This window comes from Thermobia domestica, chromosome 14 (genome assembly GCF_964235325.1).
Source record: "Thermobia domestica chromosome 14, izTheDome1.hap1.1, whole genome shotgun sequence".
Taxonomy (NCBI): Eukaryota; Metazoa; Arthropoda; class Insecta; order Zygentoma; family Lepismatidae; genus Thermobia; species Thermobia domestica.
Window position 1 is genome coordinate 19,266,111 of NC_137467.1, and position 23,964 is coordinate 19,290,074.

The 23,964-nt window shown below is 37.7% G+C and overlaps 1 protein-coding gene across 2 annotated transcripts in view; it reads right to left on the reverse strand.

Annotated features, from left to right (window-relative positions):
• Window positions 1-5,172: 5,172 nt before the first annotated feature.
• LOC145669562 (uncharacterized) overlaps window positions 5,173-23,964 on the reverse strand; it is a 68,516-nt gene continuing 49,724 nt past the window's right edge. For both annotated transcript variants that reach the window (XM_081737769.1, XM_081737768.1), the window contains exon 7: window positions 5,173-8,487. In XM_081737769.1, coding sequence (XP_081593895.1) covers window positions 5,601-8,487 — 2,887 coding nt within the window. In that variant the 3' untranslated portion in view covers window positions 5,173-5,600. The remainder of the gene's footprint in view (window positions 8,488-23,964) is intronic.

Here is a 23,964-nt window from a genome sequence, read left to right on the forward strand (position 1 = left end):
TTCTAAACGCCTTAGTCCGGAACGCAGAATTTTCCGTTAAATGTTTATTTTTCTTTCCGTTGTCCGCGTAACACAGTTTCCGCTTAATGAAGGAAGTTTTACACGTTTTGTTCTCCAAAATTCATGGGACCGTGAAATATTTCCGTTTAAGACAGTTTTCCGTTTAATAAAGGGTCCGTTGAAGACAGGTTTTACTGTATAAAAAATTCAAAGTCACTATGTGACTTCGTACCTTTAAACCACGCGATCAATCTCGATCAAATTTTTGTCATTGATGAGGTTCGGGTCTACGATGTTTTTTTCTCTTTTCACTTTGACGGTAGAACTTATAAAGATGAAAATGACTATGTTTGTGACTTAATAACTCTAGAACCATCCGACCGATCTCGGAACAAATTTTCGAACATGAAGTTCGGGCCTGGGATGGTATTTATCATTTTACTTTGACACGAGTCTTGAACCATCCGACCGATCTCGATCAAATTTTCAACATAGATGAGGTTCGTTCGTGGGATGTTTTTTATCAGTTCACTTTGACGGTGCAAATTAGGGGAGGAGGGGAGACATTATAAAATGATTGAAAATGACCGATATTACTGTCGAATCCATAGTTTTCAGGGTCGCTGAAATGAACAGTGACACTTCTAATAGTAACACTTCCGATCCCGTTTATATCGAAACGCAGCCTCTATTGCCCCTTATGTCTAAAGTGAAACGTATTCTCCCAGTGAAAAACGGGTACTCTGCTAGTTTATATAGCTGTAGTAGCTAGCGTACATTAGATTTGAGGAAAGTAAGTGTAAATTTATGTTGCTTAGAAACTAGTGGCCCTAAATTGTTAGAACTTTTAACAATATCTATTATGTTCTATTGTTACAACAATTGGGACCTTGCATTATTCAAATGAGCTGAAGAGTCGTGCCCGATTACTGCAAAATAGTTGCATATGATAGCAGAAATATCTATAGTAGTTGATACTACTGAAGAGGTCTGAGTTCATAACACATTCAGAACACGTCGATATAAGATATCCAAAACAGGACTGAGATATAACATATTTTGTGGCCCAATCATCACAGAGCAGCCGCATTGCTACACGGTTGAGCGTAGACAGTGCGGATCACACATCTCTTAGCATCCATCATATATAACGACGCCGTGGCTTCAAGTAAGGTGAACAATGATTCAGTCCACCATATCACGTTCCCAGATCACAGCAGTACATGTTGCATGTTCGTGGTTACATTGTCTACGTGCTAAATTGTTTTTGTTCTTTATCAGCAGCTTCGCAAGTGGAACTCCACGCTCCATACCCACGGTATAATTCGCAGTGGATTGTAATGGTCGACACAGAATGTAGGAAGTGCTGACTAAGTTTCTGAGTCACTTTCACCACAATCAGCATTAATGCTCGGCGGGACCTGTCACTGAAGGCTTTCTCTCGACCACTGTTGTTCTTCGACGAAGTATCCTACAGGTATCAGGCTCTACGGATGAGCACCTTACTCTTTTTGATGGGTACTAAGGACCTGACACGAACCCTTGTAATTTCCTTTCGATATGTGTAAAGGTGAACTATCCTACAACCCTTATCCTTTAAGATTAGCTGTTTCCCGATGTAATACACACCTATATACACTGATTACTGTGTGCGCAAGGAAAGGTGGCTTCTGACAGTTGGGTAGAGCATGTGGAGTATTGGAAGCGCTGTTGCCAGAGGCTCCGCAACAGACAGAAGCTCTGGCGACAAACTTAAGACGTTTCAATTACCGGCAACGGCGCGGTCAGTGACCTTCGTTGCCTAGCAACAGCGTGAAAGAATACTGCTGTGACTGGCTAACAATCCTCCCTCTCGTTTTGTTTACATGTGTAGCTATCTGTCAGAGGCCACCTTTCAGTAAGTCGATAATAGCTCTTGGGAGCCTACGTCGCTCAGCCCCCAACTTCCGACATCATTTTAGCGTACATTACAAACCCGAAAAAGTACCAAATTGTACTAACTTAGCTTAGATTCGATTAAGTTTTGTTAAATGTTCCTTTTTTTTCTGTAGTTTCAATTCGTTTCCACACTTAACGATAAATTGTTCGCCTGTTTAGTAGGCAATGTCTTTCACACAATTTCGACAACTGACACTCATTTTTGTACAACTCCCGTCATTTACGCATTTCCACACTGCCTTTCTCATAAATCATAACAAGTGTACCTCTCCGCCAAATAGTCCCTTCCGCCTCTACATATAGTACCGTTTACATCAAAAAGAAGTATTGACTATTTCCCTCGCCTGACTTTCACTCTTCCTCACAAACCAAAATATATTATCCAATTCATTTGGTAAATTTTCTTAAATTGGTCCGGCGATACACCACTTAACCTTATTTTACAAGTGCTGTAAACACACTGAACCGTCACCCACATATAGTTAGAAACTTCGAAACAACATATACCAGTTATGACATGGGAAACAGCTGTCAATTATAGCAAAACAGTTTTTCAAAGGACACAATATTTGATCCGTACCTCATGAGAGTCACTTTGAATGTATAATGGGTTGGTTGTCAAAACCTATACACCTGGATTTCCAGGCATGCATAGCTTACAAAAATTATAAGCGAATTAACATATAGAACATAAGTCGGTGACTCTAGAAACACGTTCTTCCCTATGAAATAGATTGCTACATAGAAAAGTATTCTAGGTAGTGCGCTACATCATAGAAACGTTGAAGAAATTGTTTCAGAAAGACCTGGTTCTACGCTTATGTTTATCTATCAATTCTTTCGTGTATCTACTTTTGTAACCTTTTTTTTTAAACCTTTTCTGTGAGAACTTTTTTTTTAAAAATAAAAGTATAAAATCTGTTATACACACGCACAATAATTTTTTAATATAATCAAATTCAAAAAAGCTCAAACTTTGTATATTAAAGTTCTAACATATTTGACTCCCATTCTGTACTCTCATGTTTTGCGTCAACACAAAAAGTTAGAAAAAATCCCGATGAGTTTTATTATTAAAATTTTAATAGTCTGTAAATTAATTTGATTGGTTATTTTCGAACTAAAACGAGAGGAAGAATTCTCATTGGCTAATACAGGCCGCATTTTTTTCTTTGTACACTCCGCATAAAAAATGCAACAGGTAACACCCCGCAGCTAGGCCACCCAATATACATATATACCTTCTTATCCCATAATGGTGTCTGGTAAAGAGACCCCTCTCTCTCCTTTCATCTCCCATACTAAAATCAGCAAACATGACCTCAATTCTAAAATATACATGTATTAGTATCGATAAAATGCAAGAATAAAAGCGAGACGAAAAAAGATTCATAAGTTGATGTAGGGAGAAATTTACAATGAAAAACTTTCGATAAATGTTAAATTATAACATTGACACCCACCCGTTCTAACACAAAGCTATTGTTTCGACACTGTTCTATTACTCGGGAAGTACTACAGTTTGCATGCGAAAGTGACATGACATAATTTCTTTTCAACGGCATCTTGTTCACTACAACAGCTGAGAGATTGATACACATGCATGCTGTGTACAGTTTACTTCGTCTGTAAAAACGAGTTTAACAGGTGTCGCTGTCTGCAAGCTGCTTGAATTGAAATGGATCAGCCTGTATATTCTAATGAGAAATATAAACCTATTTACACTGCTGAAGAACCTTGACCCCAGGGGCGTCATTTAGGAGGGGCAGGGAGGGCATTTGCCCCCCCCTGAGTTTGAGATGTAAATAGGTTTTATCAAAAGAGTAGTAGTAAATGAGTGAAAAACGCGAAATTTTACTTATATCAAGGGGTTTTGCCCCCCCTCCAAGCAAAATCTGAAATGACGCTCCTGCTTGACCCCCGAGCAAACCTAAAATGACGATATTGGTCCAATAAATTGAGCTGTAACTTTTTCATATAGCTGTGTTATTTACTGCTTCTTCCTTTGTATGTGTAATTAATACATTGGATATAAATTATTCTTATTTTTACATTGAAAGAAGCAGTACCTTTGATTTATAGTAAAAGATTGGTGGAGGCGAATGTTGGTTTTAACCCCCACAACTTCGTCACGGTTTCTACTCTATGTAAAAACTTCTTTCTAATATACGAGGGCTCTCCAGAAAATAACAGACGTTTTGAAATTTAAAAAAGTAACGGGATGAACAAACCAAATTGTATTATATACCATTGAAAGGTACACTTCTAAGCTATTTTTCTACATAATCGCCATGCAAATTAAGGCGCTTATCATACCGTGGAAATTTTTTTTCAATACCGTTGCGGTAGGATTCTGCTGCCTCCGATTTCAACCACTGGTTTACACTGTCAAGTAATTCGGCGTCAGTATCAAAGCGTTGTGTAGCAAGCCATGTCTTCATCGCTGGGAAAAGGTGGTAGTCGCTCGGTGCCAAATCCGGGCTGTATCGTGAGTGATTGAACATCTGCCATCCAAAACCATCCAAGAGCTCTCGGGTACGCTTGGCCATGTATGGACGTGCGTTGTCGTGGGAAAAAATGTACACCATACCATTATTCCATGTCCGTATACTTCACAAAGTTGGCGATGGATTTCAATTGGCTTTTTTTTTTTTTTTTTTTTTTGCCAACAAAAACCTAATCACCTACTGCAACGCACACTGTAACACGTCACAGAAAGCACAGTAAGAGCGTCACAGTCCTCACGCTACCACAACTGGATACATACTGAGTGTAGCAACGTTCTGACACCAAGATGGGATTTGGGATTTAGGATTTAGATTTCTGGATTTTCGGCATCTAAGATCATTTAGCCCGTCCGGTACAAGGGATGACGTCCCACGGCGAGCACACTATCCGGAAAAGGGAAGGAAGTGGAGCACCCTGGGACCTATAAGTTAGGTGCCACCCTAGCCCAGCATTTGCCTGGTGTGATTGAGGAAAACCCAGGAAAACCTCATTCAGAATGGCTGGCCTGAAAAAGCTTTTTACACTTTTTCGACTAACTGCCACCACCAGGAATCGAACCCGGTACCGCTCGCACCGAAGGCGAGAGCGTTAGCGACTACGCCACGCGGGGCCACTGACACCATGATGGCGACTGCCCCGATAGGCCGAAACGCCTGGCACTTTCTGGACAGCTCTCGTATAACTGGAAAAGGGCAATAACAAACGAATAAAAGTTTACTGACAAAATTCACGTGAAAAATACAAACTTGTTTTTAGTGAAACTGCAACATACAATATAGTATTTAAAAAATGCATTCTTTCTGAAGCTCAAATAATTGACATTATATGTCAACTTTTGCATTAAAATTCGTTCCTTTCATTACCATTTTAACACAAAATTCATTAACTAACTTACTACGTACATAAATAATACAAGTAATAACTTAATACAAATAACTTTTGTAAAGTCTGTCTTCAGTGTTTTCAATACTCACCGACTGTCGGTGTATGTATACTATTAGCATGTTCGTACATTCAAAATATTTATAAAATATTTTGCATTTAAAAAAAATCACTTAATAATATTTCATTTGGTGTCAACGTAAGAAATATTACATATATATGTACAATTACAGAGAATAAATATTTTTAAAACATGTATCCGCACATTCTATTTACCAATCATCATCATCATCATTAATTTGGCCACTTTTGACGTCTCCACAAGATATTTGGCTGATATCAGCGTCCCCTTCAGTACTAGACGATGCTCTAACTTGTGCCACCACCATAGATTCATGAGCAATCTGTGGTGTAAGCATAAAGAAATTACGATGACTCTTCTTACCCTCAGATGATGATGATTTGTCTTTAGGCTCTTTCTCAATCTCAACAATGGCTAATACATCTTCAGTCTTCACGGTATCACTGCCTTCATCTTCCTCATGTATAGGAAGTTCGGTACAGCTTTTACGAGAATCTAGAATATTACCAGTGCTTTTCTGGTTCATAGTATCTAGTAAGTTACACCAATTCGGTTCGTCTAACGGACTTGAGCGATTCGCATTATTGTCCTCGGGTTCTAACGATTTTAAACTCACTACGTCCAATTCCTCTTGTACTTTTGTTAAAACGGGTGAAACGATTGGTTCCGGAAAGTCTTTTCTGGAAGCTTCAACCGCAGTAGTTGCTAATTGTTCACCATTACTATTACTTGCTACAGGAGATTCCGTGGAAGTAAGAGATTTTCGAACATCTTCCGAAGTACCATTATTATCCTGAACTGTTATTTTCGTAAAAGTACCCTTTCTAGTTACCGGCGTCGAGCTTCGGGACGATTTTACTGACACAATGTGATGTGATTCACTCTCTGACGTTGACGAATTATCGTCAGGTTTTTTATCTCTGACTACACGACGCTTTTTCTTAACTTTTTCGAATTTTGAAACAACTGTTCTTACTGTATCCGGGTCACGTGGGCTTTCATATTGTTTTGATACATGAGACACTTGTTCGATGTCCGTATTTTTATCTGCGGGACGAAAAAAGGAAGACGTATACTTACTGTGTAGATACTCTTGTAACGGTCTACCAGGATCTGAAAGCAACAACGATTCTTTTCTAAGCGAAGGACTCGTAATGCCAGCTTGATTAGGCAAGGAACCGGATTTGTTTGTATTCTTTAAACTATCAGTTTTCGAAGAGCTCGATTTTTGTATAGCTTCCACGTCACTGTGAGACTTATTTCCTTTACAAACAGTATCCACGGGTTTAGATCCGGAACTACACGAGGCCACACAAGTATGATAGACTGACGTATTCAAAGTACTAACAGGAAGCTGTACATCTGCTGAAGCCAGTAAATTTTGCTCACCTAATTCACGAGCTATTACACCACCTGCATTTCGTTCGATCGATTCTGTGCTAACCGCGAAACGTTGACTATTCTCATCAAACCTGCCGGTTTCATTTAATTTGTGTGCTCTGATACCTTCTTTTCGCGTATTTTCAATCCCAGACAAGGAATGACCTAAACTATGAGACAAATTACTCGGAAATGGATACGTACTTAATTCATTAAGCAAATTAAATCTTGGACTATTTATATCAATGTTACCCGAAATTGTAGGTAATATCGCATCGATATTTGTGGTAGTATAATTTGGTAGTACTGCCTTACTAGTTGCTGATTCAGTGAAGGCCAAGGAAGAACTCGGGACTATGTAATCAGAAATACGTGATGAAAAGTCAGCAGGGATATGGTCCGGAAACAACGACGTACTAACTGCTGATTTTCCCCACGACAACGTACCTCCTGGTAATCCACACACTTTTGGTATTTGCGTAGACGACACTGTTTGCGTGGTAAAACGTAAAGATGACGAAACATGATTCGGTTTACTAATACTGGCATCAGTACGGTTTTCCGAGCTACAGAATTTTGAACACCGACACACGTGTAATGGTTGTTTTGTTGAAGTCTCAACATTAACCGTGGAAGCTACACTTGTATTCGGTACTGACTTCTCCAACACATTATAAAGGAAAAGACCTCCACTTGTACACGAGACCGGTAAAATAGGATTAACAATCGATGCGGGACGTGTCAATATTGTTGGCAGACCTATTGTTGTAGAAGTAAATTGATACATCTGCCTTAACCGGAAGTTACGATAGTTTCTATCCACTTCTTCGGACTCTAGTTCTAATTTCCGTAATCTACGTCGAGCCTCATTTAGGATTTCATCCGTAGGACTATGACTAGTGTCCGTAGTTTCACTAGACTCGGATGGAGACACTACTCTCCTGGTAGTTCGTCGTCGCCTTTCAATTTCTGGTGACGAGTACGATGTACGATGCTTCGCAGGACTCGTTCTCTGTTCATGCAATAAGCTGTCCCCGAGACCCAGAGCGCCAGGATGAAAATAGCTCTGAATAATCGGAGGCATTGAGAACGAAACAGGCGGTACGGAAATTTGTGGTTGTGGAGGAGGTTGAGGTGGTGGCGCTTGCTGACGAGAGGACGGTGGTAATTCTGGCGACGTCTTGGACGGCGAGGACGGTTGTGATGGACTACGTGTCTTTTGTAACGCGCGCTGAGTTTCCTCAAGCTCACACGACAAATACGACGCACGTCTAGTCAATTCATCAATACGAATTCTTTGTTGTTCTGTGTTCGTTCGCAAGTCACTATTTTCATTGCACAACCTTTGAAGTTCTTCCTTTAGCTTTTGAAACTCTTTCATTGTACACTCGGATTCGTTCCTAGATAATCTTTGAGGCACTTCATCGCTACTAGCTCCACCTTGCGGATGATGTAAAACTTCCTGTCGTGAAGGTACCAATTGTGTTGCTTCTAAAGTTCGTAACTGCAACTCCCGAAGCTGAGATTTTGTCCGCTCCAATTCTTCTTTCAACTGAGCACAAATTTCTTGCAATTCTCGTAACGATGCAACCTCTGCCTGTGACTGAGCGAGTGACTGTGATACGTTTTCTAACTTGGCTCGGTTTCTCTCCAGTTCTTTACGTACTTCATGCATCTCCTCTTGTTCCTTTTTCAATCTGAAACGATTGATAATACAATTGTATTTATTGTGTTCTGTGTATCAAACACATGTGTAAATCGCACCTTAATATAGAACATGTCGGAAAACATTAACAAGGTTAATACACATTATGTACACTGACAGTGGCGTATTTAGGATTTTGTTTCGGAGGGGAGCTATGCACAACACGGGGAAGAAGGAAGGGCAACTAACTACACGAGTTTGAGAATTACGTACATTTTAATGCATTGTCTACTAAAACAGAGTCTTCCAAAAGTCCTGCAAAAAAGTAAAAAGCTGTAACTTTGAAAGTACTACTTACAATTTTGTATGTAATGTTTAGTGGAAATGTTAAAATTTTTGTTGGCAACAATGAGCGGATGTAAACGTTGACGTCATAACCGCAAATCACGTGACAAAGATGGCGTCTACTCAAGAGAAAGCGCAGTGTGTGGCGTGGTTTTGTGAGTTAAAATCTAGTGTTTTGATGAGAAGAAAATTCCGACAAAAATATCAGAAACAACCACCTGCAGGTTCAAGTATCAAGAGATAGTACGATAAGTTCCTAGTTACCGGAAATGTCTTGGACTTGCCTCGTAGCGGAAGGCCAACAATCAGTGTTGATGTGATTCAGTCCGTGCAGGAAAGCGTGTTGCGAAATCCAAAGAAATCGTTGAAACGCAGATCCTTGGAGCTGCGAGTGCCAATGACAACACTACACAATATTGTTCGTAAGAAAATAAAGGCAAAGCTTGTACAGGAATTGCAGGAATTGACGGGAAGAAGACTGTGACATAAGAAGTGAGTTTTGTGAAATGCTTGCACGGTTAACAGTGATCCAGGGCTTCTTTCAAGGTTACTGTTCTCAGATGAATCCACGTTTCATGTGTCTGGTAAGGTAAACGACACAACTGTAGAATCTGGGGAATTGAGAATCCACACGAATTTGAGACACATGTTCGTGATTCTCCAAAGTTAAATGTGTGGTGTGCCGTTTCAATGAAACACTGCATTGGACCTTTCTTCTTTGATGAAGACACGATGAATGGCGCCAACTACCTCGACATGCTAAAAAACTTTCTTGTTCCGGAGCTTCGGAAGTTAGGCATCATCAATGAGGTCCACCTACAATAGGATGGAGCCCCTCCGCATTTTCCCGAGACGTGCGAGAATTCCTTGATACGCAATTTCCCAACAAATGGATCGGCCGAAGAGGAGTAATCAATTGGCCTGCAAGATCGCCAGATCTCACGGCTTGTGACTACTGGCTTTGGGGACATGTGAAGACAGAAGTTTACAAGCAAAAACCGAAAGATGTTCAGGACCTCCGGAAGAAGATACGTGATATGATTGGGAGTATTATGGATGAAGCACGTCGAAATGCCATTCTTGGGTTCCCGAAAAGACTTCAGCAATGTTTGGATAAATGTGCTCAGCTGGAGGTTTGGCGTTGAAAAAATGCTTGGAAACAAAATTTCAGACTTTCTTACAAGTACACTAAAAGTTTTGTATAAATACAATAAATGGTTACAAAGTTACAGCGTTTTACTTTTCTGCAGGACTTTTGGAAGACCCTGTATACTAGGAAAAAATGTGAAACTCGTATGTCGGTGGAGGATCTTACCCCCCCCCCCCCCTCCAAGGTAAATATGAAATGACGCTTTTGCAAACACACGTTGTCCATTTCAACTTAACTGATTTCATTTTAGAAAAAAAAATGGAAATATTCAGTTTTATGTGTGTACGTTTTTACCTGAAAGAAAAAGAGAGAAGTTGAAGCTGAAATATACTGATTCCAGTTTTAATGGCAAGAATTGCAGACTGGTGAATCTTATGTGATATTATACACAAATTTAGCAGTGAAATCTAATCTTTTATTCTAGTCATAGAAGAAAAAGGAAGGATCCTCTTAGCCTACCTAATCTCCTGGGCTATTCTCTTGATTTTCTGTAATTCAAACATTTACCTTTATAACTAGACGATGTAAATATTCCTTTGCTATAATTAAAGTCCCGTTATGTTGATATCCGTGCAAGTTGATGTGGAACACCAGTTTCTCTTATCAGCTCCTCTTAGTTTTTGTGCTACTAACGACGGCCGACTTGAATCACAAGAAACAACGGTCGAAAGTATGATAGGAGAAACGAAAGAAAGCAATAACTAAGAAAAAGAAACAGAAGAGTAGAATGGACGAAAGAAAGAAAAAAGAACTCAGTTTTTACATGGAATAAAATTTGACAAATACAATATTATTTCTGAACAAAGAACACAAGAAAAATGGTAACTCAATGAAATTCTTAAGAAATGGTAAGAAGGATTATCGTTATACGTCGAATTCGAAAAACTAACAAGTTTATTTCCGGGAAAGGGGCTTGAGCCCGATAGCCTTCTTCCCCTAAATACACCACTGTGTGTCCATATAATTAATTGATTACAATATATGAAAGTACTATTTACATGAATGACGTTAAGTGAAACAATAATAATTACTATAGTTACTTTAGAATTCTTATTCATGTTCTTCATTTGAAAACTAATGGACAGAACAATAGAATTTAAGGTTAGTTTAAAGGGACAAGTTTTGCCGATAGATGTCACTACAGTCTTCGTATCTCTCTTATGTATTTTTTACCTTTCACGAAAATTCACGATTTCTCTTACAAATTTCAACCTAGAGATTTCAAATTTTTCGAGAAGGAACTTCATAACTTATCAAAGACAACAATCCGTGCCGATTTTTTATTTAGAATTTTCTTAATTGTTGAAATGGCTTGTTTGTTGAAAGGGATATCCAAGCCTTTAACAATATAACTGTTTCAACAATGAAGAAAATTCTGAATAAGAAATCGGCACGGATTGTTGCCTTCGATAGGCTATGAAGTTCCTTCTCCAAAAATTTGAAGTCTGTACGTTAAAATTTGTAAGAGAAATTGTCAATTTTCGTGAAAGGTGAAACATACATGAGAGAGATACGAAGACTGTAGTGACATCTATTGGCAAAACTTGTCCCTTTACACCAACCTTAATACAATTTTTCTTACTGCTGCCTTGAACTTATCAACATTTTAAATCAGTTTAACAGTTTGAGGTAGATGACTGAACAATTTAATGGATGTTCAGAAGAAACTTTTCCTACATGTCTCCAATCTACATGAAGGAACATGTACACAGGGTGGCCCAAAAGTAGGTATATACGCCATGCATTGATCAAGTATAACATTCTAGTTTATGGGTTTATTTGCTTCGGCTCTTCCGAGCTTAAGATGTAAGTAAAAACACATTAAGAACAAATAACAAACTAAGTCTACCTGAAGGATAATAAGAAATGATATAAAATGCAATGAGCTGATCAATACCGTACGGTATACCTGCTTTTGGGCCACCCTGTATTTTCTTGAGCTCTTGTATTATGACTATGTATCAGGGTTTGAAAAAAACCCGGGTTTTTTTGAAAAAGCCCAACCCACCTGGGCCCATGTGGGTTTTTTCGGATATTTTCGGGTTTAATCGGGTTTTTTCGGGTTTAATTGGGTTTTTTCGAAATATTTCAATGTCTTTGGGGTAAAAGTGTTAAAATGTGATTTATATTTCAAGATTATCATTGTCACAACTTGCAACAACTTTCTATTCACTGCTGTTTTAAAAAATGGTCGCCATTTTGAAATTTAACGTTAGATCGCCGCCAAAATATATACAGCTAATTTAGTGTGTCTCGTGCTTATATTCTAAAAATTTCAACTTAACAGACCGAAAATTGCACTTTGTAGCGTGGATACCCGCTATTTTTTTAAAAAGCAACCATTTTAAAATTGAACGTTGGTATGCCGCCAAAATCTATACTGGAAATTTAATGTGTCTCGTGCTTGTGTCCTGAAAATTTAAACTTAAAACATCGAAGGTGGTACCCTGTAGTATGTGTGGTACAGGCAGACGAACGAACAAATGTAGATCGAATCATCCCAGAAGCCTCAGTGACGTTTGCCAAATATGAACACCAAATATATTAATTTAACAGCGTAAAATAAATGGTTTTATTTGAAGGTCACTTTCGATATGTTGTGCGTTCAATTAGGTGAAATTCCCGAGCATTTGTTGCAAGACGTTTCTTTCCAGAAAATTAATGAACAAAGATATAATTCATATTTTATAAAGTAAATGTTTCAAAATGTCTTAAATGAAATTAAATATCTTCCAGCGTAAAATAAATAGTTTTATTGTTGAAGTATTCAGTTCCGATGCTTTGTGCGTTCAATTGCGGGAATTTCCCGAGCATTTCTTTCGCGTTCCCCCCCCCCCCCCCCTCGAAAATGCAGGTTTCTTTACTTACATCGAAACTTCCACTAGTACGGAAGTTTGAATTCAGCACTTGATGTAGTAAGTGTTACGTATTTTTCGGAACTCTGAGCATCAAGCTTCTTAAATTTGTCAAGAATTTTTACGCTGTTGTTGGTGTTGATTCTAAAGAATGCTTATTTGAAGAGTAGCAACAAATAACTGAACTAAACTGTTATTGTTGGAAAACTAAATTTTATTGAAGAATACTTTTGTGCTACCATCAAAGGTAAGAAATAATACTGTTTTACTTATGCACTACATATTTACTTGTAGTACCGGCACGTATGCCTTTAAACACGTCAAACGTAGGGGAGACCGGGGCACGTTGGCACGTTCTGAAAAAAGCGAAAACATTAGCGCGCCGGTGCTGCTTTCTTGTTTACTTACTATATGTCACTACTAACTGTACTCGTTTGGAGATGCGCGGGAACAACGGTGCTGCGTCAGTTGAACTTTGTCTATTTTCAGTGCCGGAATGTAAATTTTCCGAGTCCTGAAATTGCTGTTTTGTGTGTTCGTGAAAGCGGTAGAAGCAAATATTTTTGTGTGTGTTATGTAGGTTACAAATAGAGCTTCATAATGTGCTACTTTGAATGCGCCTAATCTTGTCGTTTGGTATAGATATTTTGTAAAAAGAGTAATGGCGACGCGTGGGGCAAGTTGTCACAAATAAGACGGGGCATGTTGTCACTGTGACAATGTGCCCCACTGTGTGTTATGTATAATACAAACGATAGGATTATCTCGGTTTTGCAGACAGTGAGAATATACAAAAGAAAGACAGAGAGGAAAGTACCACCAGTGGAAGATCTACTGGTTGCAGCAAGAGCTATGAAAAGAAATAACAACCCCATATCAATACGTAGGCCTAAAGCTGCTAAAGAATTTCATGTCCACAACAGAACATTGGCAAGATTTTGTGCACGTGTTACAGATGGCGAACTACAGTTCGGCCAATGCTTATTTACATTAGCTTACTCTTCGTAATACTAATACTAGGAAGAATTACTAGTATCATACCAAAACAAGCTTCGCACATATAACTTGGATTCACTACAAAAGAGGTTCGCGATTTGGCTTACAACTATGCAAAAGCGCTAGGATTGAAATGCCCAGAGTCGTGGAATGAAAAGGCCATTGCTGGCCCAGACTGGTAGCCAGTATTTCTGAAAAGACATGGTGATCTTGCTATAAGAACTCCCCAAGCAAATAGTTTTGCACCTATAAACAATGTCAACGAAGGTCCAAAGAAGATTACGATTCTTCCTCAGAGGACGACGATATATTTGTTTAGTTTACGGCGATCCATACAGTGCGAGTACATGTAGCGAGAAGTGGATTCAGTGCATTCGATGTACGGAATCAGCCTATGAAAACTGAGGGAAGCAGAACTTGTTTTACGTGTGTATTAACTGTGACTCTGACGATGATCTCCAGGTATGGTACTTTGTCGAAGCTAAAGGATAAACATTTTCAAACTAGTTTGCGGTGCGTACTAATAAAACGCAACTAAACTTCGTAATAATATTTAGTCCTCTTATAGCTATACAGTAGTCCTATCAGAGGAATTCTTTGCAATTCATAAACTACAATCAGAAACAACTTAAATGCAATTGGCTAATTTTGTGTAGGCCTATTGGAGATGTAGGCTATGATTTGATAATTTCGTCATTTTGTTATGACCTTTCAGTTTGTAGTTTTGATTCCTTAGCTATGAGTTCTGTTTTCATGGCAGTTTTGGTTTTCCTACAAAGCTTGATGTAACAATAAATCTGTTAGGTTGAGAAAATATAAGCTACAGGTCCCCCTACTTTCTTTCCTATTTATCTAATATAGTTTCCCCTTTCATTTAATTATGTTTTGATTCTCTTTCAGACGCTAAGTATTTAATGCTGGTAACATTTACAGTCTTTTTGCATTAGTAATAGTTGCATTAATAATATCTACCAATTTCTGGAAAGTGCCACAAGAATAACATGTGACAATTTGCCCCATATATTGTGACAACTTACCCCGAATATGGGGTACATTGTCACAACTGTATTGATCATAAAACACAGTACATAACTCCAGTTCAGAGCGAGTTACATTGGACAGAGAAATATATGTTATGCACAAGATAACAAAGTATGTGTATACTAAAAATTGTAATTTTCGGCCTTACACGAGCATCACAAGAAAATAAAACGTGAAAATTGTGACAATGTGTCCCGGTCTCCCCTATGAGGGATAACGTCCCTCGGCATAGCCGAGTCGGCGAGCACACTATTTACGGAAAGTATTTTTTAAAATATAAAATTGCATTTTTTTTCAAATAGGCTATAAGCATTATCAATACATTAATTTGTTATATAATTATCTCAAGCTAAGGTAAGGTTTTTTCGTTTATTCAGTGCATTCAGAAATTTATAAAGGTCTTATGTAGATGTTGTATACCTTAACGTGAAAGCATTTAATTCGCCCGAGGAAAGTCCAAAATTTGATAAAAATCACTTTCAATGTGATCAACTTAGTTGTAGCAATAATATATTAACAAAAAGCTCAAAAACCCAGGTGGGTTTTTTCAAGTGGGTCCAACCCGAAAAAACCCGGTGGGTTTTTTCGGGCTGGGCCCACTTGGGCAAACCCTGCTATGTATATTTACATTTTTGCATATTTCCTCATTACACTACCTACTATCCATTTCATAAAGATAGGCCCCTGATTTCGCGGTGCTGCCGTGACGTTCACTGAAAATTTATATTGCATTGTTGTACCTCGTTAGAATTGTTGGAATGTTGTCTTTTCAATACTTAAGGCATAAAAATTTTCTTTGTACTGTGAAGTGAGAAAAAATAGGAATGAATGAAAAAATGGGCATATTTTATAGTACTTTTATAGTAGGAAAGGAGACCATGTGAAATAATTTCCATGTGCACGATATGTAGGTGCATCTATTACCTGTAAGTTCTGAAAATTTCATTACTCAACACGTAGTGATTTTCTTGTTATTCAGTAAAAAGTGAGACATCATTATCTCTGAATTGCTGTGGTGTAATAATAATAATAATAATAATAATAATAATAATAATAATAATAATAATAATAATAATAATAATAATAATAATCATCATCATCATCATCATCATCATCATCTTTTAGAAGATCTTAAAGTAACTTTTTCGACCAAATTTGTTTCAAGTTCTTTTAAAAGATAAACAATGACAAATATGGCATGATTTTCTCAACTCTGCGCCCTTCGATATCGCAGTTTATACGGAGTGCTACGTTGCCACATTTTCCTGGCGCAACACTCTCAGCTCGACGGGTATTTAAACTTGTCACGTACACTGTCTGGCACTTTTTAGAGGTATTTTTAAAATTTCTTATCTCTACAGATTTTTAACCAATTTCTTAGAAATTAACAGGATATACTGTAAACGTACCAATTGTTTAAAATTAGAAAAACGAACTGTTCACCTTGTTCGGATTTGCATGTGATGGTCCTCGCAAATATGTTGCTTTTTGTCAACTTTTTCACTTACTGCACGCAGTACAAAATAGACTCACAAAGTATATGATATGATACAATCTTAGTTGATATGTAATACTGAGTTTACACTTCACATAAAATCTGTTTTCAGATATAGAAGTCCCAATACTTCTCTTTAATGGTGTACATTTCGAAGCACTTTCCCCTGTAAAATCCAACTTCATGTACCAGACAATAAACGCTAATATTTTATTAAAAACTTCCTTTCACCGTGCGGATGCTACGCACTTTGCATCTCATTTGTCCTATTTTATTAGGATTAGCGGGTATTGGAGGAACTTTGTACGGGCAATAGCCCCTTGCTATCAGCCTTCCACCGGGTGAAGACTGAGATAGTCCCTGTACTTCAATGCCTGCTGAGTGCAGCAGTTTTTCTGCTCGTTCGCATAAAAAGTTCGAAATGCGATATGTTTTCCTCCTTTCTTCCTGTACAGTATGTGAGCATTAATATGTAAAGTCAAACAAACAAAAACAGCTTTTCCACCATTTGACAGACGTACTAATAGCTCTTGCGTAGTTGATTTGTAAAAATCGCGTAAATCTGGCTTCCGTACAAAGCACACGTGAATAATTAGTATAAAATGGTTCTTGTTTTCAATTGAAGTAACACGCTTTCACTTAGAAAACAAAGATTTTTCTTTTTCTCAATCTGCTGCTTCGCGCATTGATTCATTTCTTTTTTCTATTATTCGCGACAGGAGCTCATGTAGTTTGGATTCTACGTTAATAAGTAGGTCCACGTCTCATAACGGGACGTTAAACTCAACTATAAAACTTCATCGGTAAAAACAGCTGAAACACTGAAATACTCTGTAGATAGCCCAGCATTTTGATCAATTCCCGGGACACCATTAAACAGGGGTTTTGCATTTATTTGGATTTTATCACTCCAAGCTACATCGGAATCTGCTTTCGAATAGGAACGAAGCGTTTTTTTTTCTTTCTTTTCTTTCCGGGAGCAACCTCAGGTTCACTTGAAACAGAGTTACTATCTTGTTCAGTCTCGGATACGCCACTGAGCACAGAATAACCAATGTCAGTACTATTCACTACTATCTAACTCATAACCATCTAAGTCGGAGTCATTCATCAGTTCTGCAATTTCATTATAGCTCAAAATTTTGCCTCTTCTTTCTATAATACCGCCTCGTAGAAGGAATATCCATATTTTTTTTTTCAATAAAAAAACATGAGAAATGCTCAGGAAAATACAAATGCACATTCGCCTGTCTCATTGCAATGAACACATATGAGTGTGTGTGTAAGTTTTTGACGCTTACGAACCGAAGGGAAATGTTGAAAGCGCAATCAGAGCGGCGTGATTAGACACAAAAACAGTCCTCGTCTCCTACACTTTGCTTTAGTTTTCTTTCGTTGAAAGAAAACAAAGGACCCATGTTTCTCTATTACATTCGGCAGGAGAATTGATAGCAGAACAACTTGGGTGAACACGTGATTGTCAGGGCTATATTTCTTTTTCCTTTAACATGTTCGTAAGCTGGAAAGTGTGTATATTGATAGACCTCGAGGTAGAAATGGAGCCGTTGTTAATAAGTGTCCAGGAAGATAGCAGGAGCTATGATGAGTCAACAAGTGACGAAAGTGAATGAGATAAGTAGATTAAGAAATGAATTTTTGGATGTGTTACTTCAACGTTTTATTTCGATTACATTGAGATAGGTACATGCATTGTTATTATTATTAAGATGTTGTGAAAGGTTATGAGATCTTAAAATACTTTTTTCCTATTACATTCTAACGAAGTAGGCTCCGCGCTGCAAGCTTTGTGAACGCGACAATACAACACAACAGCGTTGCCGCACTTCCAGTTACTGTATGCTGTTTTTTCATATAAGCGCGGGAAATTTAAAGGCTGGGTTGCAACATGGCTCTCCGCTTAACGCAAGAATATGTAGGAATAAACTTTTTAAAAATAAATATATAAATAAATATTCTACCAACTAAACCCTTTTTGTTAAAAGTTTCAAATATTTGGAACACTAGAGTTCCAAATTTTCGAATTGTGTTTTATACGGTTCTCTATCTACTACGGTAAAGGAGATCAGACCGTCATACATTTATTTCTATTACACAAAAAGTATCAAGTGATGAAAATACGTTAAACACACTTCTCACAACTTACAGTTAATGGATGCATCTACATATTGTACACAGCAAATTATTTCATGTGACCTCCTTTTCGAGATATAGTCCTATAAACATTGATTTAACAAATAAAGTACTATAAAATACGCACTTTTTTCATAAATTTCTATTTTTTCTCTCTATACAGTACAAAGAAAATTTGTATATCTTAAGTATTGAAAAGGCAACATTCTAAGAATTTCAACGAGGTACAATGCAATATAAGTTTTGAGTGAATGTCACGGCAGCAGCGCGAAGCCAGGGGCCTATCTTTATGAAATGGATAATAGTATGTAAAGCGAAGGCAGAGTTAGCACGTTTAAATTTTCTACATAATGGTTTGCAGTGAGTTCTTTCATTATTTTGTGTGGTAGTCCTGATAATTTTCTTTTGTGCTTTGACCTTATAAATATTACTTAGTGTGACCTTATAAATATTACCCCCCGTAACTTAATTCCATATGTCATACGAGATTCCACGAGGTCCCGCACAATCTATATATGTACATATAAATAGATTCACTATGTGACTTAATAACTCTTGAACTACGAGACCGATTTCGTTGAAATTTTCAACATACATGACATTCGGGTCTGGGATGGTTTTTATCATTTCACTTTGACGGTACAACGTAGGAGAAGGCAAGGGGATATATATATATATATATATATATATATATATAACTCGAGGGCCGCGGTGGCTCAGTGGTAGAGCGTTCACCTCTGGTCCTTGGGGTCCCGGGTTCGATCCTAGCCCCCACCAAGTGAACTTTCTGGTGGACAAACATCGTGTGCGTGGGTTTCCTCGGGGTTCTCACGTTTCCTCCCACTTTCTTCATTCCACCATTTCATTCATTACTCATCATCACCGTCTCCTTTAGACTCACTGGCATAACTGGGACGTAAAACTCAAAGATTTCATTTTATTTTTTTTTTCAAAAATAACTCGAATCACGAAACCGATCTCGATCAAATTTGCCACACAGATGAAGTTCGGGTCTGGATTTTTTTTTTTTTTTTAATCATTTCAGTTTGCAGGTACAACTTGGGGGACGACGATGGGGAAAAATATTTTAAAAATGATCGAAAATGACCAGACATTAATATCGAATCCATAATTTTCGGCGTCGCTGAGATGAATAGTGGCACTTCCCATGCCGTTTAAATCCAAATTCAGCCTCGCACTTGGGGGAGGAGGAGATATATAAAAATGATCGAAAATGACCGATATCAGAGAGCGCTTCAGTAATAGTAAAAAATGACTGACTAACGGAACATTTTTTTTTTTTTTATTTTAATCCAGCGAAGCGGGAAATTGATGCTTGTACCTAATAGCATACAAAAATGAAACTGATCTTATGGGTAATCATCAGAGTGAAATCATGGGAAAATGGCTCAACCGTCTAAAACAAAATTTTGGAACTAAGTTGTTGAATACCTTGACCTGGATTTTTATCATGTCAGTTTTGATTAAAATTAGGGATGGGCAAAACCGGTTTTTATAAAAACCGAAAACCGGTTTCTATAAAATAAACCCGAAACCCGAAAACCGACATTTCGGTTTTCTCCAAAACCGGTTCGGTTTTTCACCGACACTGGTTTCGGTGAAAACTTTTCGAAAACACACAAAACTATTTCTGTGAAAATGGACTCGGTTTCCGGAGAACAACGAAACACCATTCTGGTCAGAAATAGAACAAATTTTGGAAAAAAACTGGAATCGGTTTTGAAGAAAACCGAAACCGGATCAGGTGAAAAACCGAACCGGTTTTGAAAAAAAAAAGATAACCGATTTAGGAGAAAACCAATAACCGGTTTCGGAGAAAACCGAACCGGTTTTGAAGAAAACCGAAAAACCGGTTTTTGTGCCCACCACTAATCAAAATGCGTATCCTAAAGAAGAGGGAGCTGAGAGATCCATTATTAGAGCAACCCACATTATGCTTTTTTTTTCCAAAGTATGCTTTACTGTTAATTTCAAACATTGTTTTACATTAATCATATATAATGTATAATATTTACTATACATTAAATATTCTAAATATATTGAGCTATTTATTAATATTTTATGCAAGCAATTTCTTTCATATTCAATAAACTTTCTATTTAATGCACTATGAAGAGAGAGATATGCTTTAGTCGAAATGAAATGAAATGAAATCTTTTAGTTTTACGTCCCACGTTTATGCCGGTTAGGCTAAAGGAGACGGTGATGATGACAGATGAATTAAGTGGTGGAATGGAGAAAGTTGGGAGGAAACGGGAGAACCCCGAGGAAACCCACACACACGGTGTTTGTCCACCACAAAGTTCACTTGGCGGGGGCTGGGATCGAACCCGGGACCCCAAGTATGCTTTATTCGAGTCGTTTTTTTTCTATCACTTGTACGCCTTAGAGGTGCATATATACAAAAAGGGAAAGTAAAAGATGCCACCAAAAAGTACAGAAAGTGTTCAAGTTCAAGATGTACACATAACAATATAGTGTGGAGTTCCTGTGTACTATTCATTGTTGGCGGAAAGTTTTCTTCTTTTCCTTTTTTTTTTCTTTTCTCCACGTCAAAGGATTACACCGAAAAATTTACAGAAATAAAAATAAGCATTTCATTGTTGCATTGTAAATATTGTTTTGTTTTTTTAAAATATTAATACAGTATGTTAAACTTGCAGTTAAACGTAATTTTCCAAGAATTGTGCTATATATTTAAAATTATGCTTTATACTTTATTTTCTAAAATTATGCTTTATTATGATTTTAAAATTAGTTTCTTCTGAACCCTTAGACAACCACAACTATGTTCAAGGTACTAACCATATGTCTAAATTGCTATTATGTTTTTGGGTTGCCCTAATCATTATATATATGAAAACTTTAGTATTTCATGAGCCCGTCAAATTAGGACAATGTAATTCGTGCATAAACTCCTCATTGCAAATAAATGAACACTGCCCAGTGTTTTAGAAAATTCTCGCTTTTAGGGGAAAGGAAGCATTTTATATACGAGGGATGATCGAAAAAAGGTTACAAAGCCTATTATGGCTTAGGTGAGAGACATAGCTGGAAGATCAACACATCTGATGGTAGAGGGCACTCAACAATAGTCCTCGATCTAATCACAGTTTTTGTTCAGCTGCTTATCAGAAGGGCAGATAAAGTTTTCTATACCATTTGTATAGAAATCCCCGTCAAGTTCTCGTAACCACCGTGAGGCAGCGGTTTTAACATAATCACAGTGGCCAGCCATTTTTGCTTTAAAACACGGAAAAGATTAAAGTCACTGTGGCTAGGTCAGGACTGTAGAAGTGGGGGCGCGGTGGCTCAGTGGTAGAGCGTTCACCTCCGGTTCTTGGGGTCCTTGGTTCAATTCCAGCTCGCGCCGTGTGGACTTTGTGGTGGACAAACACCGTGCTTGTGGGTTTTCTCGGGGTTCTCCCGTTTCCTCCCACCTTCTTCATTCCACCATTTCACTCATCTCTCAGCATCACCGTCTCCTTTAGCCTAACCGGCATAACCGTGGGACGTAAAACTTAAAGATTTCATTTCATTTCAGAACTGTAGAAGGGTCCTCTAGTCGTTCCAAGTATAATGTCAGTGGCTGAAGTACTGGGCCTACAGCTGTGTTCAAGGTTGTCATTGGTCCGTCTTTCTTTGAAGGCACGACACCATTACCCTACATGTTGCTTTAAAATTTAGTCCTTCCTCTGCACCTCTACAATCTGCCTATAAAAGTCAGCAGGTGTAGTATTTTTTTAGCTCACAGCAACAGTACCAGTGACCTCACTTCTACTTTGGATAAATTTTCCAAACAAGTCACCATTTTTAATGTCGGCTTCTCGGGTATACATGATCGGAATCCGAAATTTTCAAACCTGCCTCAAGACAGACAGGTTATTAATCTACAAATAACTTTTCGTTAAGTTACAGTGAATAACATTAAAAGTTTTATGTTTTGTAACCTTCTTTTTCGATCATCCCTCGTATATATATATCCAGGGGCGGTTCCAGGATATGATCAAGGGAGGGGCTAAACCATATTTTGCAGTTTTATTCAGTGTAAAGCAGGATTGAAGCTCATTATATCCAGTGTATACCTGACCGTCAAGGGGGAGCTATAGCCCCTATAGCCCTCCCCTTGGATCCGCCACTGTATATATATATATATATATATATATTTCACACTGAGAGAGACATTGTATGATGTTTCTGATTCCATCACGGGAAAACGCCTCAATCGTTTGAAACGAATTTTCGAACACAGAACCTATCTGGAGCTGGCTTTTTATCATCTCACTTTGATTCCAGGATATATTCTAAAGGAAATATGCTGGAGTCAAAATTCACGTAGAAAATACAGTATCTCAGGAGCCCCTCAAGCTAGAAACATGGAACTTGGTATACAAAGTCATCATTAAAAATAAGCGGGCATGTGTGTCATTGTTTATTTCCTGTTTTGAGGAGAGGAAATATATTTTTCACTACATCGAAATCTACGTTATCTATGTTTGTGACCGCATTACGACAAAACGGGTGACTCGTTTGAAATGAATTCTCGAACATGGTTAGTACCTACGTCAAGCTGAACTTATCTGATGTTGCTTGGATTAAGGCGTGTGTCCTAGGGAAGTAAAGAAGGTCGAAAATGGTTTTTAACATTACACTTTCATTGAAATGTTTATCCTAGGAAGGGGTTAGGGAGGAGCAGGGTTGGCAAAAACCATGGTTTTTATTGAAAAAACCAAAAAAAAAAAAAAATTTTTTTTGGTTTAAACCCGTTTTTTTTTGTGTGTGTGTGTGTTTAAACCAGGTTTTTTTGGTTTAAATAATTTACTCTATGTATTTATATTAGATATGGACAGAAATTAGTTTGTTTCGCCTTGATGTTATTATGCAACAACAAGGTTATGCTGGAAGGGGTCACATAAGCTTAAAGCGGAATCCAAACCGCTTCTGGGCTTCATCCAAGAAAAATTGTCCATTTCGTCACGAAACCGGGACTAATTGGTCACAAATGCGATAAAAAAAAATACGTTGTACTGATCTTTACACAGGCCTAGTTGTTAATATAATTGTCAAGAGTCATTTCAGAAGGACAAAACGATAAACAGTTACACAAGTAAAAACATTATACAATTATATATAAATCGAGAAACTCCCGCCTTAGCCATTGGGAAAATCCTGTTATTACTTTAAATGCATTTGTATATAAAATTTATATAAAATTTTAAGGTCAACGTATCATAATCACTACACTAAAACTGAGGTATTAAATTACAAATTTGGTATGTAGATCTCATTCAATAAAATTAAAACAAAGTCAAATCCAAGCTGATGTTGGTAGCTGCGTATGCAGTTGATAAATTTTGCCAATTTCTATAAATATATTTAAGCAACCTTGGCTTCTTTATAAAACAACAGGCATTCAGGCAAGTAGAAATATATAATTTGGTTTCATTTTGTATGTTTAGGCTTAACATCCTTATG